The 17,517-nt window shown below is 40.1% G+C and overlaps 1 protein-coding gene across 3 annotated transcripts in view; it reads left to right on the forward strand.

Annotated features, from left to right (window-relative positions):
- Nucleotides 1-17,517, forward strand: part of Tubgcp5 (tubulin gamma complex associated protein 5) — a 36,638-nt gene that overhangs the window by 10,100 nt on the left and 9,021 nt on the right. For all 3 annotated transcript variants that reach the window (XM_051148633.1, XM_051148635.1, XM_051148634.1), the window contains 10 exons: nt 2,320-2,434; nt 3,039-3,128; nt 4,295-4,388; nt 4,802-5,048; nt 7,153-7,355; nt 11,383-11,498; nt 12,508-12,776; nt 13,455-13,653; nt 14,247-14,435; nt 16,041-16,223. In XM_051148633.1, the coding sequence (XP_051004590.1) occupies nt 2,320-2,434; nt 3,039-3,128; nt 4,295-4,388; nt 4,802-5,048; nt 7,153-7,355; nt 11,383-11,498; nt 12,508-12,776; nt 13,455-13,653; nt 14,247-14,435; nt 16,041-16,223 (1,705 nt within the window). The remainder of the gene's footprint in view (nt 1-2,319; nt 2,435-3,038; nt 3,129-4,294; nt 4,389-4,801; nt 5,049-7,152; nt 7,356-11,382; nt 11,499-12,507; nt 12,777-13,454; nt 13,654-14,246; nt 14,436-16,040; nt 16,224-17,517) is intronic.

The raw sequence follows: 17,517 nt of genomic DNA on the forward strand, positions 1-17,517 counted from the left end.
AAGAATCTGTGTTCTTTATTGTTTCCAATCAAACCTGTGAATTTGAGCCACTGCAGAAGTGGCTGAGCACTTACAGAGAGCTTGCTGCTGTTCCAGAGGATCTGAGCTAAGTTCTGAGCATCCACCTGTAATCCAGCTCCACAGCATCCAACACTGTCCTCTAGTTTCTCTAGGTATTGTGCATGCGTGCACATACAAACACAAATAAAACTTTTAAATCCTTCTTAAAAACCAGTTTTTCAGATTGGTTTGGTCTTGAAAGTTTTTTGCTAAAACCAACATTTCCCCGTATTTTTGTGACTGTTTTTATTTATTTATTTATTTGTGTGTGTGTGTGTGTGTGTGTGTGTGTGTGTGTGTGTGTGTGTGTTTTGATTTATTATGCTGCATTTAGGTAGATTTTTTTTTCTTTTTTGAGATCATAATACAATAACATCATCACCCCTTACCTTTCCTTTCTCCAAACCGTCCCAAATGTCCCATCCCTTTGTTCTCTTTCAGATTTTGTTGCTTTATACATGATACAGCCTACTCAGTCTGTATAATGCTAATTGTGTGTATGTTTTCAGGCTGCCCATTTAATATTGGATAACCAATCGATGTGTTCTTGCATGGACAGGACTACCAACCCCCCAGCGCTTGGCACTCCTTGGTTGCTTTCAGTTCTTTGTGCAGGGTGGAGGCCTCGTGAGCTTTCTTGAATCCACATTAGCATCACTGTTGCTGTTGTCCTTGTTCAAGTCAGGGTTAGGCAGCAGCCATATTGGAGAGACTTATGAGTGTATTTACTGACATTCCTAGGAGACACAACTTCAAAGCAAACTCCCATTTCTCTACAGTCTTTCTACTTCCTCTTCTGCAGTGATCTCTTAACTGTGGGTGCAGGAGTCTCATGGATGCGTTAGCTGCATTTTTGTTGGTTGTGTTTTCTGTAGTTGTTTCCATCTGTTGCAAAGAGAGGTTTCCTTAAAGAGGGGTGAGGACTACATTTACCTGGCTAGACCCTGGAGAGGATGGCATTTGGACCATTAGATGTCTCCAAGGTCTACTTCTTTATATGACATGAGATTAAAGAGCAGTTTATTTTTCTACGGTCTCAATGGACAGTTTTCTGAGCAACATCCTTGCTTGGTGGTTTTATCTTGCTTGTCAGTCAGGTTCTCCTTTGTACTTTATTACAGATTGTCTGTTACTTTAGTGTTCATCTACCCGGGGACAGACTTTCTGGTTTTGCAGCTTTGTGGTGTCTGTCTTTTTTTTTTTTTTTTTAAGAATTACTTGTTTTTACTTTATTTGCCTGCATGTATGTATGTATGAGGGAGTCATATATTGGAGTTACAGACAGTTGTGAGCTGCCATATGGGTGCTGGGAATTGAACCTGGGCCCTTTGGAAGAGCAGTCAGTGCTCTTAACCACTGAGCCATCTCTCCAGCCCGTGGTATCCTGTCTTAATGCATAGAATGTGTATCCCGTCCTTCGCTGCTTTTCAAAATTGTCTTAGCTCTTTTAGTGAGCCTGTACTCTTCCATGAACATTTTAGAATTAGTGTGGTAAATAAATCTAACTGGATTTTTTATTAAGGTTTTAGTGGATTTGTTGATTTAGCTTGGGGAGGCTGACAATCCCTCTATTTTTTTTCTTATTAATTTGTATTATGTTGGACTTTGCTTGGAAGTAAATATAGAGCCTTGTGAATGCTAGGGATTCTCAAGTAGTCACCTAGTGATTGCTGTGCTTGTTGCATTTTTATTGTTGTGATTGGTATTTTTGTTTTGTTTTGGGTTTTTTTTTTTTTTCCGAGACAGGGTTTCTCTGTGTAACAGCTCTGGGTGTCCTGAAACTCGCTCTGTAGTCCAGGCTGGACTCGAACTCACAGAGATCCACCTGCTTTTGCCTCCCCAGTGCCACCAACGCCCGGTTGTTATGATTCTTGAGCAATTTGTTTTACTTTGTTTACATAGGCATAGGAGAACACTGTTGGTTTCTGCAGTTTGTCTGTATTGGGCTTCTTGGTGAATCTTTATCTTATATTTGGTAGTTTGTTGATTTGGGGTGTTTTGTTTGTCTGTTTGTTTATGTAAGTGATTAGTATTAATCTGCAGGTATTCACAGTTTATCCCCTCCTTCCAATTCTTAAACCTTGGATCTTTGTGACAGCTTGGCTAGGTCAAGCCCTCTCATTTACAGGCTAGGCAGTGGGCCTGGGGGGGTCCCTCATAGACAGGGTCTCATCCCAAGGAGGCTACACTTTGAGTCATGGGGAGATGAAAGTACCTAGAACACTACACAAATTGATACATATCCACTTCTTGTGACAGATGAGCCAGATAGCCGGAGCTGGCTGGAACAGCATGTTGTCCATCAGTACTGGACAACCAGACGTTTCCGGATTCCACACAGCACACATCTGCACTCCAATTTAGCTGCTGTCTGGTAAGCTAACATTTTGTTTAACATAATAATAGAAGAGATTTTGGTGTTTAAACATTTGGCTTTGATTTGTAATTAAGTCAAGCCCATCCTTGAACAGTAAGCTTGTTGGTTTTAAACAGTTGCCGTGGAGTATGTGCAAGAGTGCACATATATCATGCTAGGGATTGAATCGAGGGCCTTAGACACATTAGGCAAGCACAGTTTTGCTGAGCTAAGCCCTGGCTCCCTCAAGCAAACTTCTAAGTAATATTTAACATTATGAAATTAGTAACAATGGTATTCTTATTTTCAGTTTAAGTAGACTGTTGTATACCAGCTTTTATCTTATTGCCATTTTAGTGTGCTTATTATAAAAATATACTAATTTTTTAAATCACATAGTTTTAAGCATTTGTTTGATTATATGATAAACAGTTATAATTGCTCCGAACATGCTTCACTAAAAAGATTTCAGTGAATGTGGAAAATTAATATAATATGGACTGTACTTAAGGCATTAATTGTGTTTATTTGTAGATTGCTGAGTATAAAATTGCATAATTCATTGAGGCAAGTAATGTTACCTAAACCTTTCTGTTGACCTTTGGTGCTTGCTCTTTAATAGGGACCAACACCTGTACAGCAGTGACCCACTGTATGTTCCAGATGACAGAGTGGTGCTTACTGAGACACAGGTTATTCGGGAAACCCTATGGTAAGAGACATTAGCCTAGCAGATTGTGTATTGAGAAGTAAAATGGTTTGTTTTGTTTTTAAGGAATATACCCAAGAAATTAAACTTGAAGGCTAGAAACAGGCTGTAGAGGTGAAGTTCAGTCCAGATTTCACCGTGAGGACTGTATGATTTTCGTATATTCTTTGCCATTTTAAATACATTGGGACTGAGTTAGACCATCATTTTTGATTATCTGAATTTAAAGCAAGGTTTGCTGCTAACTGCTTTCATTTGAGATGTGTCTGTGAGAGCTGTCTGTGCTAGGACCCAACACTGTGAGTCTAAGGCAGCCTAAGATGAGCTTCTGAGTCCAGGTGCTTCTGCAGTGAGTTGCCATACTAACATTCCACCAACATCTGACAGCTTTAGACATGCAGTGGCCTCTTTGCATCCTCGGGAGTGCAGTGTGTGTGTCGGTGGGGGCGGGGACAGTTAAACTTCTAAAATGATGATGAAATGTCTCCTCTTAGAAGCTTTACTAAAAAGATTTCAGTGAATGTGGAAAATTCCTGTGAATGTAGCTGGTCTTTCTACTTTGTGGCTTCTTCTTTACCCACCACACCACTACCCCAACACTGGATAGGAGAGAAACAAGGGTAGAAGGGATCAAGGAACTAGGAAAATCCCCAATCTGATTTTTTTCTTTTAATTCTTCTTTAACCTCCGGTACTAGCAAACCACAACCAACTTCCCTAAATGACCACCACCCACCAACACCACCTGTTGGGGCCCTTACATTTATATACCCTCTGCAAAGTTCCCAGAATTCCAAATGTACAATTGCAGAAATTTTCTGCAGCCAGCAAAACCATCTTGCTGCTAGAGCACAAGGGAAATCATGGTCAGCTGCTGTGGACAGTCCACAGCAGCCCCCATCCTTACACTTGGGGTTAAGTGAAAGCACATTCTTAATATTTCTGTGTTTTTTAAAAGACACCAAAGTTTCAGAATTCTTAAAAATATCACTACACATGAAGTTTGATAATTTTCCCCTTTTCTTGTTATCTACCTATTTTGTCCCCCATTTCTGGGTTTGAAAAATAAAATTTGAAAAAAAAATAATAATAAAATAAAATTTGAAGCTATACTTTATTGATTGTTTTTGTAAACCTCAAGTATATTGACCTTTTTAAATTGCATTTCAGGTTACTTTCAGGGGTAAAGAAGCTGTTTATATTTCAGTTGATAGATGGGAAAGTAACAGTGAGAAACAACATTATCGTAACTCATTTGACACATGTAAGTATTTGTGATTATTGTCACTTAAAATTAAAATTAGGCAGAAGTCTTAAATGTTGGTAATACAACTTTAGAACAATTTAAAATATCAAATTAATTGAATAGAGTGAAAACTAAAAAGCAAAATTAAGTTGTGCATCATTACAGGGCTTAGCTAATTCTTAAATATTATTTGTGATATTTAATTTTTATTTCATCTTACCTTTTGCTACTGTTTTTTAAAGGTATAGGCCATAATTCTGTAGCATGTAGAAATCAGTTATCCACTGTTTCTTTTCAATATGAAGTAAATTCATTGTGTTACTTTGTTATATATCAAACAGTTTAAAACAGTCTTTTACAGTTAAAGAGAAATTAGTTTGCAAGTCTGTGGAAGGCCAGCTTTAAATGATTATGCGTGACTTCTGTTGTAGAGCTGTTTACGATCTGTGCTTGAGCAGATAGCAGCATATGGCCAGGTTGTGTTTCGGCTTCAGGAGTTCATTGATGAAGTCATGGGGCACAGCTCTGAAAGCCTGTCATCTGGAGATGGCTCCATACCTAGGAAGCCCCCTGAAGCCCCCTTCAGAACCTACCAGGCTTTCATGTGGGCCCTCTACAAGTACTTCATTAACTTCAAAAAGGAGCTTACAGAGATTGAGAAGTGCATCATCAGTAGTGGTAGGTACACCTTTTTTTTTTTTTTTTTTTTTTTTTTAGGTACACTTTTTTGTAATTTATAAGCTACCTAACTCATTTGGGTATTATTAAAGTTATCCATTTATTGATAAATGGTTTTAAATTTACATGGCAAATAAGTAATTCTTATGAATACATTGATTTTTGAAGTCATTTTTCAGGCTAGAAAGATAGCTCAACAGATAAAGGCACTTGCCACCAAGCCTTCCAACCTTAGTACAGTGTGTAGGACCTGAATGGTAGAGGAGAAAGCGGTTCCTTCATGAGCTCCTCTCCCTGCACATGTGCACTGTGGCACACTCATCGACCTGCTTACTGCCCCTCTACCACCCGTACCCACATTCACACACACAGTTACATGTAATAAAAATGTTACATAATTTTTAAGCTACCTTGAATTTTTATTTTTAAGCCATTAGTCTTTCTTTAAAAAAAAAAAAATACAGAACAACTTACAGTGGTTGCTTTTTTTTTTTTTTTTTTTTTTTTTTTTTGCTCCAGCTCCCCTCCCAAGACAGGCAGCTTCGGCTACATTTTAGAAGGCACTATGTATACATATGGGAGCTCCCTCATTTCTTCGTTTTTTGGGGGTGTTTGTTTGATTGTTTGTTTATTACAACAGGGTCTCTCTGTGTAGCCCTGGCTATCCTGAACTCACTTTGTAGTCCAGGCTGGCCTCGAACTCAAAGAGATCTGCCTGCTTCTGCCTCCCGAGTGCTGGGATTAAAGGCGTGCGCCACCACCACCTGGCTCTCCCTCGTTTCTTTTTACAAAAAAACATTTTGTTTATACCATAGCCCAGTTCTCAATGGTGGACATATGGGTTGTTTCCATTCTACGATTAGCAGTCCAGCTGCAAGGATTGCCACTTACATGTTACAGTAACTACACATACACAGAATGAAATTGATAGGTTAAAGAGTGTATATGATAACATATGTGACTTTTGCTAGATTTTCCTGTATTTCTCTAAAATTAAAAATAGATAAGTTTATGCTCTTGTCAGCAGGGTCTTGTTATATGTCACGAAACTTTTGTTTTTACCAATATGAGAGATATAAAAAGGTCAACCAGTGTGTGGGTTTGTTTCTGTTTTTGTTTTCTTCTTTAACTAAGGACAGAGTAGCACAAAGATCTCTCATGTTTTCTTGTTTCTCTGGGTGGTGAAGCTAGAGAATCAGCTAGGAAACTGATGGTGCCACAACACGTTAGCCAGGCTGCATGTCCAGTAGTGTGTTGAGGCATGCAGTATCTTTGTGGTGTGCTATTGTGCCACATGTAGAGCTGTGCGCCTACTTTGATGTCGTGCTGCTACCATCCAGGAACTTGGTTGAGCCACCCCTTTGTAGCTCCCTGCCCCTCACTGAACTAGTAGATTGTGGTGGTGAACTAGTAGATTGTGGTGGTGAACTAGTACATTGTGGTGGTGAACTAGTAGTAGATTGTGGTGGTGAACTAGTAGATTGTGGTGGTGAACTAGTAGATTGTGGTGGTGAACTAGTAGATTGTGGTGGTGAACTAGTAGATTGTGGTGGTGAACTAGTAGATTGTGGTGGTGAACTAGTAGTAGATTGTGGTGGTGAACTAGTACATTGTGGTGGTGAACTAGTAGATTGTGGTGGTGAACTAGTAGATTGTGGTGGTGAACTAGTAGATTGTGGTGGTGAACTAGTAGATTGTGGTGGTGAACTAGTACATTGTGGTGGTGAACTAGTAGATTGTGGTGGTGAACTAGTAGATTGTGGTGGTGAACTAGTAGTAGTAGGTGTGGGGTTGCTTTTCCTTGTGTAATTTTAGTTAATGCTCTTTTTTAAATGAAGTTGAGTGCCTTTCTGTTACATTAAAAACCACTTGTCTTTCCTATTCTGATGTATGTCAGTTCCCTGATACAATACTTTTGTCTGGATTATTTTCTCCTTGGCTTATGAGAGTTCCTTCTTGAAGGAAGATATGATATTAAAATCTACCATCCTCATTTGGCTAGCCTTCCCATATATCAAAGAAATAGCATTATTAGCATAAGTATTATATGTTAGTCACAGACATTTTTCCTTGCTATTCATTTTGATTTACTGATACTTAACAGATACAACAATAACACTTGCAATAGTGGTGAACAAGTTGGCACCTCGATTGGCTCAGCTAAAAGTCCTGCACAAAGTGTTCAGTACTGGAGTGGCGGAAGTCCCACCGGATACTCGGAATGTCGTACGGGCATCTCACCTGCTTAACACCCTGTACAAGGCCATTCTTGAATATGACAATGTTGGCGAAGCCTCTGAACAAACCGTATGTTGGACTTCTGTTTGAACTAAAGTGCATGATTTTTTGTTTAATTTTTTGTTTCATAATTTTTTGTTTAATGATGTATAAGTCATGATTGCCAGACATTTGTTCAAAGTTTGAGTTAGCTTCTGAATTCATGTCTGGCTTATTAGTTTTAATTATCGAAAGAACCAAAAGGAATGAGGCAAAAAAAGACAAGAAGTTAAAAATACCTATATAGATATTTCTAATAAATCTTCTTTACATACGAGACAGACAGGAACAGTGGCACACGCCTTTAACCCCAGCATTCAGAAGCAGGCAGGTCTCTAAGTTGAAGAACTTGAAGCCTGGTCTACATAGCAAGTTACAGGTCATCAAAGGCTACATAATGAGACACCTTTCTAAAAAGAAAGAGGTCTCAAGCCTATGACATGGGGTGTCTAAAGTAGTCACATTGTATACCAGACTTCTAGGAGCTAGGGTGGAGAGTTTCAGCATAAATGTACTTAATGCTACTGAACTTGTATATCACAGTGGCTAAGATGGTGGTAAGCACATGCAGTCAGGAGGCCGAGGCAAGAGGGTTGTAAGGTTGAGATGATACTGGCTCCATGGCAATCCCTATCAAAACATAGAGGCTAAGGTAATAAATTTTGTGATGCGTGCTTTTTTCATAATTTTTTTTAAAGATTTATTTATTTATTTTATGTATGTGAGTGTTCTATCTGCATGTACACCTGCATGTCAGAAGAAGGCATCATGCCAGTATAGATGGTTGTGAGCCACCACGTGGTTGCTGGGAATTGAACTCAGGACCTCTGGAAGAGCAGACAGTGCTCTTAACCACTGAGCCATCTCTCCAGCCCCTCCATAATTTTTTATAATTACAAATCCAACTAGAGACTGATGGGTAAGTTACTGGTTTGTTCCAACAGTTGGTGCAACTGTTGTCTTTTTGCAATTTTAATATCAAAGTTTAGTACATAAAGGAATTTTACTTGTTTCATTTATGCAGTATTTTTCCTGTCAGTACCCAGAGGAGAATAAAATAATTTTCTCATTTTTTATTAATTGGGAGTAGGGGTGGAGACACATATGCCACAGCATGCCTATGGAGGTCCGAAGACTTGAAGGACTTAGTTTTCTCCTCATTGAGGGAAGACAGGATAGGAGTTAAGGCAGGAACCTGACAGCAAGAACATAAACAAAACATGGAGGAATGCTGCTTTCTGGCTTATTCTTTGTGGCTTCCTCAACCTGCTTTATTAAACAACCTACGGGGCTGGGCCCCTCCACAGTAATCATTAATTAAGAAAATGCCCCACAGACTTGGCTACAGGGAATCTGATTGAAGCATCTTCTCAACTGAGGTTCCTCTTCCCAGGTAATCCTAGCTTGTGTCAGGTTAACAAAAGCTGACCAATACAGTTGACCTCTTATCAGTTTGATACACAGATGTGTCACTATTAACCATAACCTTTTCTTTCTTGTTTAGCCCTAAGGTCTCATGTTATCATCATAATGTAAAGCAGTATAACATCAGCCTTAACTGTCCTCAGCTTGCCTTGTAGACCAGGCTGGCCTGGAACTCACAGAGACCTGCCTGCCTCTGCCTCCCTAAGTGCTGGGCTTAAAGGTGTGTGCCACCATGCCCAGCTAAGCTCCCTTTCTTTAAAGCATACATTAAAGCCAGGCAGTGGTGGCGCACGCCTTAATCCCAGCACTCAGGAGGCAGAGGCAGGCGGATCATTGTAAATTCAAGGCCAGCCTGGTCTACAAAGTGAGTTCAGGACAGCCAAGGCTACACAGAGAAACCCTGTCTCAAAAAACCAAAAAGAAAAAAAGAAAGAAAGAAAGAAACCATACATTAAAGTATCTCTAAAATCCAAAATCTAACTGATGTCCTCCTGTATGATCACAAGTAAGTTGTATCTTACTCTAAGAGAGAAGAACCAGGACACAGGCAAACTGAGCAAAGCAAAATCAAACTCTTAACAGTAGATCAGTGCCCTGCATCTGGGATTCAGTCACAGTTTTCTGGGCTCAAAGAGCTTAGGCAGCTCTGCCTCTTTGGTTTTGCCATTTAATGCACACATAGCTCATCTTACAGGTTCAGGTCAGCTTCACTCCACAGCTATTGCTGTGCTTGGCAGTTGTCCCACTGTCCTGCCATCTCCAGTACGCTAGAGTTTCTACAGGCTGCACTTTTTTCACCAATGGCCTCCTGGCCTCTCTTCAGGGACTCTGGCCCTGCTACAAAGTGTCAAGCCTCAGCCTCTCTCTGACCCTGTCAAATCCTGGAGTCTCAACTGCAGCTGAGGCTGTGCCATGACCAATGGCCTCTCCTTCCTTCTTGTGATACAGCCTCAGCTACTCTCCATGCCCTCTTTATGAGAGACTCTTACACATGACTAGTTCATCTGCCAGCATGCGATGTGCAGCCTTCGCTCCCTCTGGACCACAGCGTCTGTGTTCTTACCCTGAGGAAATAGTCCCTGAATATGTTGACACAATGATGCTGGTCTCCTCTTAATCACAGTTGATTCTTCAGCCCTAGCTGACTAGAAGCCACAAGGAGCAAACGGGTATTTACATATGTCATGTTAATATCCCCATTAGTCTTGGAGGAAGCTTCCCACTGAATCTTCACAAGCTAGGTCTCCATCATCTTCGTTTCTCTGCATTCTTATCTGCCAAGCTCCTATACATCTCATTAAGTTCTAAGTACTCCATGGCTTTTTCATGCCAAAGTTCCGAAGTCCTTCCACAGTCTTCCCCAAAACAACATAGTCTGGTCTCTCACACCACTAGCCTACTCTGTGGTACCAATTTTTGTCTTAAATTGCTTTCTCTTGCTGTGATAAACACCATTACGTGAGGCAACTTGGAGAAAGAGTCTATTTGGCTTATATATCCGTGTTACAGTGTATCATCCAAGGAAGCCAAGACGAAACTCAAGGCAGGAGCAGATCAGAGGTAGGAAGCTTAGAGGAATGCTGCTTACCTATTTGCTCCTTGTGGTTTGCTCAGCTTGTTTTTTATACAACATAGGGCCACCTGCCTAAGGATGACACAGCCACCATCAATGGGCCCAGCCCTTCCATATTTACCATTTGTCAAGGAAATACCCCACAGACCTACCTGCAAGCCAGTCTGATGGAACCGTTCTCTCAGTTGAGGATTCTCTTTTCCAGATAACCCTAAGATGTATCAAGTTAACAAAGAGGCAAATCAGTACAGGAGGGTTCTCATATAAATGATGCATGTTAAAATTATCCCGTTTAGATGGCTTTCTAAATAAGAATCTTACAGTTATGTTTTAAGAATTTCAGTTTCTGAGGCAGGTGGATCACTGTGAGTTCAAGGCCAGCCTGGTCTACAAAGTGAGTCCAGGATGGCCAAGGCTACACAGAGAAACCCTGTCTCGAAAAAAAAACCAAAAAAAAGAAAGAAAGAAAAGAATTTCAGTTTCTTTGTTTCAGAAAGTATAGAAATACAGTCATTTTGTTTTTTCAAGACAGGGTTTCTCTTTGTAGCCTTGGCTGTCCTAGACTCGCTTTGTAGACTCCACCACATCCAGCCAATACAGTCCCTTTTTTTTTTTTTTTTTTTTTGAGACAGGGTCTCTCTGTGTTAGCCTTGGTTGTCTTGGAATCGCTTTGTAGACTAGGCTGGCCTCGAACTCACAGCAATCCGCCTGTCACTGCCTCCCGAGTGCTGGGATTAAAGGTGTGTGCCACCACGCCCAGCCAATACAGTCACTTTTTTTTTTTTAAGACTTATTTATTATTACATATACAGTGCTCTGTCTGCTTATACACCGGCAGGCCAGAGGAAGGCACCAGATCACATTATAGATGGTTGTGAGTCACCACATGGTTGCTGGGAATTGAACTCAGGACCTCTGGATGAACAGTCAGTGCTCTTAACCTCTGAGCCATCTCTCCAGCCCAAACAGTCACTTTTAAAAGCATTTTGAACTTTAAAATTTGATCTTAGTCTAGTGAGAGGAGCTCTGAAGACTAACCAAGCAAGGTCTCATCCTTAGGTCTCTCTCCTGTTCTCTCTCTGGGTGGAAACAGTGCGACCCTACCTGCAGACTGTAGATGAATGGATCGTGCATGGACACCTATGGGATGGTGCAAGGGAGTTTATCATACAGAGGTGAGGCTTTGCATTGAGTTCAGGGGATGCTGCTGGCGTTTATCTGATACCACCTCAAAACTGAATACTTAGTAAGTTTCACATGGAACTGAGAGGGTAGGGTGGTGATAGAGGTGTATTGCTACCATAGCACAGGCCTGTTCTGCTACATCTTTACAAAGAGGTGTCAGGTCCCAACCAATTAAACATATCTTTGAGTTTTACGGCAACTCATATCTTTTCATAGCAATTAAATTTTTGAATGGTTTTTAAATGTGTGCTGCTTCCCTATGAGATGAACCTACATGACATCAAATGTTACAAACTATTTCTATTGTAAATTATCAGTAAGATATGACAATAGTATAGGACATGCCTTTGAGGCGCGCGCTTGTGTGTGTGTGTGTGTGTGTGTATGTGTGTGGTCTTTTGTTTGTTTTTTTTTTGTATGTTTGTTTTTTTTGTTTTTGTTTTTGTTTTTGTTTTTTGTAACAGGGTTTCTCTGTGTTATCTTGGTTGTCCTGAACTGGCTTTGTAGACCAGACTGGCCTCGACTTTACAGTGATCCTCCTGCCTCTGCCTCCCAAGTGATGGGATTAAAGGCATGCACCACCATGCCCAGAGTTTATTTCTTAAAATAAGGTACATATTTTCTTCTTAACATAATATTTAATAAAGAAAAATCTTAGTCCATTTATAAAACTTTCCCATTGGTCAGTTGACTTTTCAAACAAGCTCATAAGCTGCAATGGAAAACAATTTGTACTATTTCTAAAGGGAACTAAGTAGTTATATTCTGTTTAATTCCAAGTTAGGAAAATGCTAATTTAAATTCTAATTAAATTGGGACTACTTATTTTTATACATGAAACTGAATGAGGTTAGATAAAAACGACTCCATTTTTCCTGAAGATCATTTTACTAGCTATAGTATAGAATGTCTGAACAACTTACCTAAAGCTAAAACAAAGTATACTGTTGTTTTTAAGGAACATAAATTAACACTTAAAATTCTTTTTAATCTCCATAGGAACAAAAATGTTCCAGTAAATCACAGAGACTTCTGGTATGCAACTTACACGTTGTATAGTGTATCAGAAAAGACAGAAAATGAAGAAAAAATGAGTGACAATGGCAGCGCCAGTTCTGGGAGTGACCAGGGCGCCCCCAGCAGACAGCACACCATGGTGTCCTTCCTCAAGCCTGTGCTGAAGCAGATCATCATGGCTGGCAAGTCAATGCAGCTGCTGAAGAACCTGAGCTGTGCAGAGGGCTCTGCATGGCAGGCAGCAGCCAGAGGTAGCCGTTTTGTCTGTGCATGTCTTCTTTGGCCTGGCTCAACTGTTGTCTCCCTCAAACACAAAGTGAGCAAAGCCATTTATGTCAGTGGAAATTATCACCATAGATTTTGCTTATTAGCTTCGTTTGGGTTTTTTGAGGTGGGGTCTCCTTGGCTGTCTTAAAACTCACTCTGTAGACCAGGGTGGTCTTGAACTCATAGATCCTCTTACCTCTGCTTCCTGTGTATTGGGATTAAAAGTGTGCACCACCACACCCAGACATCACCTTGGGTTGGTTGGTTGGTTGGTTGATTGGTTTGTTTGTTTGTTTTAATAGCATTTTTTTCTTTTAAAATTTCATGCATGTATACAATATATTTTGATCATAATCACCTTTGATTCTTTACTTGTTTAGGTCTTCCCAGGCTTCCCCCAACATACATCCTTCTAATTTTATCCCTCTTAAATATTATGTTTTTATAATTCATTGAATCCAATTAACTGTACTCATTGGTACATGGTATGGGCAACCTAACACTGGCCACATCCCCAAGGAAGAGTTACTGTCCCTCAGTAGCCATTAACCTGCAATAGCTCATCCACTCAGAGGATAGCCTCAAAAGCCTTTCCCTCATTCTTAGCCATCTTGGTGTTGTGCAGGTGAGAACAAAATTCAGTTTGTGTATTTGTATTTCAGATGCAGAAAGAAAAAGCTTATATACACTCTTTCTGGAATCTATACAGTTGCGTCTTCAACATGGAGAAGATTGTACTTCGCCCATTCTTACTGATCAGCAGGCAACCAAAGAGAACTTAGTAAAGATGCAGTCCATTGCTGAAAGGCATCTTGAGCTGGATGATATTCATGACCCCCTGCTGGCCATCAATTTTGCAAGGTGATAACATAACTTACCATATTTTCAGTGGCTAAGCTAGAAGTATCTATATAACACTTCATAATTGCTTCTGTCAGGTGGGTTTTTGCTGGCTTAAAAACAAAAGCCTTGTCCTTTCTCACAATGGAATACGAGAAGGTTGTGCTCACCTATATCAGTGGGTAGTTTTGCCCCCTCATTTATGAAAGCATACAGATGTGACCCAGCTGGCATATGCCTAAGAATATTGTAACTTACATAAAGTATGCTTCTGAAAGTCTGGAAAGGCTCTGCACGGTCTCCCTCTGTATTGTGTGTGTCTTGGGCTGAGATGCTTTCAGGAACTTAACTCCAGTGGAATAAGCCGTAATTCCCTTGTGGTCTCATACTCTCTGAGGACCATTCATTGTGTAGTGCACTAATGGAAGCACTAATTTCAGTGCTGACCCTAAACAGCAGTGATCCAGAAAGGATGTTCTGGGGGAGAAGTTTCTTTCTATGATGATTGATCATCGGAAAGTAACGGTGAAAGTGGGACTCTCAGCTCTGGTTTATTAGAATTCTGTCAACAGCTGCTCACAGAATGAAGACTCACTCACATTTTAATATTGAAGGTTGTATTTGGAGCAGAGCGACTTTCATGAGAAGTTTGCTGGTGGTGACATATGTGTGGATAGATCATCAGAATCTGTGACTTGCCAGACTTTTGAATTAACACTAAGATCTTGCCTCTATCCTCACATTGATAAACAGTATCTACATTGCTGTGGAAATCTCATGCAAACCTTAAAGAGAGATTTCAGGTAAAAAAAAAAAAAGGTAATTTAGCTTTAGAAGTAATTAGTTATTGTTTGTTAACCAGTGGATTTTTTTTTTCCTTTTTTATTTTTCTTTGTGTGTATATTGGTCTTTGGTACTGAGAGTTAAGTATAGAACCTTCTGTATAATATTATTTAAAGTCTATTATTTCAAGTAAACTTTAATTAGAGAATAAATATGTAGTTAAGTCTTCTTTTTAAAAGATCAATTAACCATCAAAATTTAAGTATGTTGTAACTCTAATTCATTATGTGAGAGTTTGTGCCAAAAGACATTCCAAAAGGAAAAAGAAACCCTCAAAACATAAATTACTTGGTAATAGATAGCTAGTTCTAACGCTAACTTATTCATATCCGTGTGTAAACTCCATAACGTTCATAAAATTAAAGTGTCCTAGTTTGCTTCTACTGTTACGATAAAACACTAACCAAAAGCAGCTTGGGAGGAGAGGATTTATTTGACTTACAGCTTACAGTTCATCATTGAGGGAAGCCAAGGAAGGAGCTGAGAGAGCACAGAGGAAGGAACACTTCTTACTGGCTTGCTTTGTTTTCTTTTTCTTTGCTTTTTTTGGTTTTTCGATACAGGATGTCTCTGTGTAACAGCCCTGGCTATCCTAGAACTCTCTTTTTAGCTAGGCTGGCCTCAAACTCACAGAGATTCGCCTGCTGCGTGCTGGGATTAAAGGCCTATGCCACCATGCCTCACTTTCTTTCTTTCTTTCTTTCTTTTTTTTTTTTTTTTTGAGACAGGGTTTCAGTGTGTAATCTTGGCTGTCCTAGACTTGCTTTGTAGACCAGGCTGGCCTCAAACACAGAGATCTACCTGCCTTTGCCTCCCAAGTGCTAGGATTAAAGGTATACGCCACCATGCCTGGCGCCTTGCTTTCTTTTCTTTTTCTTTCTTTCTTTCTTTTTTTTTTTTTTTTTTTTATTTTTTTTTTTTTTTTTTTATTTTTAGACAGGGTTTCTCTGTATAACAGTCCTGGCTATCTTGGACTCACTTTCTGTAGACCAGGCTGGCCTCAAACTCACGGTGATCCACCTGCCTCTGCCTCCCAAGTGCTGGGATTAAAGCTATGCGCCACCACACCCAGCTACGCCTCACTTTCTTATACCCCAGGACAGAGGTGTCATCATCTACAAGTATGCTGGGGATCCCTTTTCAATTATGAATCAGGAAATGTCCCTACAGACTTGCCTATAGGCCAAATTGAGGTTTCCTATTTCAGGATGACCAAAGTGGTGTCAAGTTGATGAAAAACTTGCCAGCATATTAGGTTAAATACAGAGGTTAATAAGTAGGATGTTTAATACAGTAGGATAGATATATTTTCCTTAATGCTCAGCAAAAGACTGAAAGGAAATATTCCAAATAGTTACTAAGTAAATGTTTGGATAGTAGAATTTTAATTATTTTTTTTGTTTCATTTTTGTGATTTGCCAAAAGTTTTGATAGGAATGAATATTCTAATTTCATGAGTGAATGTTTTATATATACCTGACTGACAAATGACTGTATAAACCTGGCATTGTTCCAGAATTTTACAGGATAGGCATAAAATGTTACATGTCTTCTCTCTCTTCAAGGTTGGTGGAGTACTTGCAGGCCATGAGGAATTTTTTCTTGATGGAAGGTGGAGACACCATGTATGACTTCTATACTTCAATTTTTGATAAGATAAGAGAAAAGGAAACCTGGCAAAATGTGTCTTTTCTTAATGTCCAACTCCAAGAAGCAGTAGGACAGCGGTATCCCGAAGACAGTTTACGGTAACATAGACCTGTGCCAAGAAATCATTGTGAATGTTTACTCACTATTATTAGTTAATTTTTGTCCTTATAACCAGGCTACCTAATAGAAGCAACTTCAAGGCAGGGTTGTTTGGGCTCACAGATTGAAAGGCTTGTGTGTGTCGTGGCAGGGAGGATGCAGTTAAGCAGAGCAGTTGACATCTTGTCAAGGGGAGTATATAGTAGTGGGCTAGGAAACAGCGCCAAGGAAAACAGTCCCAAGGACACCTCAGTGAACTGCTTACTGCAGCTGAGCCCACCTCCTGAGTGTTCAGAACCTCTCCAAATAGCTCTACGTTCTGAGGATTAAGCATTCAAATCTTGCATATATGGAGAATATTATGTATTCAGACCATACCACCTATGTTATTTTGTCTTTATATTAACCCTACAAGTTAGAAAATGAAAGCTGAGCAGGGCAGTGGTGGTACACACATTTGATCCCAGCTCTTGGGAGGCAGAGGCGGTCAAGTCTCTGAATTTGAGGCCAGCCTGGTCTACAGAGTGAGTCACAGAACAGCCAGGGCTACACAGAGAAACCCTGTCTCAAAAAAAAAAGGAAAAGAAAATCAAGCTGATATGGTGGCATATTCCTCTGGTGCCAGGTATTTAAGGTCTGAAGCAAGGAGCTTATCTGAGCCTGGGAATTTGAGGCCAGCCTTTTATCTCCAGGCAAAACACACACCAAAAAAAAAAAGGCTAAGGGATGGCTCATTAGGTAGCGGTGTTGCCACACAAGAATGAGCACCGAAGTTTGGGTCCCCAGCACCCACATACAAAAGCCATATGGGCATGATAGCTAAACTGTAGGCCCAGCACTTGGGAGGTGTCAGGTAGTGGGGATAGGGTCTTTGGAGCAGGCTGGCTATCAAGTATCAGGTTCAGTGAGAGCCCTGCCTCAGGGAGTGAAATGAAAAGTGATTAACCTGTAACCTAAACACACAGACACACACACATTGCACACTCCACACACATATATGTACCTCCACCCCCAAAAAAATAAAGGGGAGGGGCATAAGGGGCATCAAAAACAACTGCCACTCATTTCTAAAAGCAAGTTTGTTTTTTGAGGTATATGCCGGAAAATATGAGTTTGTTAGCATATTTATATTGCATGACAGGGCGGTGGTTATTGGGTATTAATAATGTCAGGACCTCATTCACAGTGCACAAGTGTTGTACCACTGAGGGACACACCCTGCCCATGGACCCTTTTGTAAGGACATATTTTATGTGATTGTAGTATTATCACAAACTAAAACTGAAACTTCTT

Source organism: Acomys russatus, chromosome 7 (genome assembly GCF_903995435.1).
Source record: "Acomys russatus chromosome 7, mAcoRus1.1, whole genome shotgun sequence".
NCBI lineage: Eukaryota > Metazoa > Chordata > Mammalia > Rodentia > Muridae > Acomys > Acomys russatus.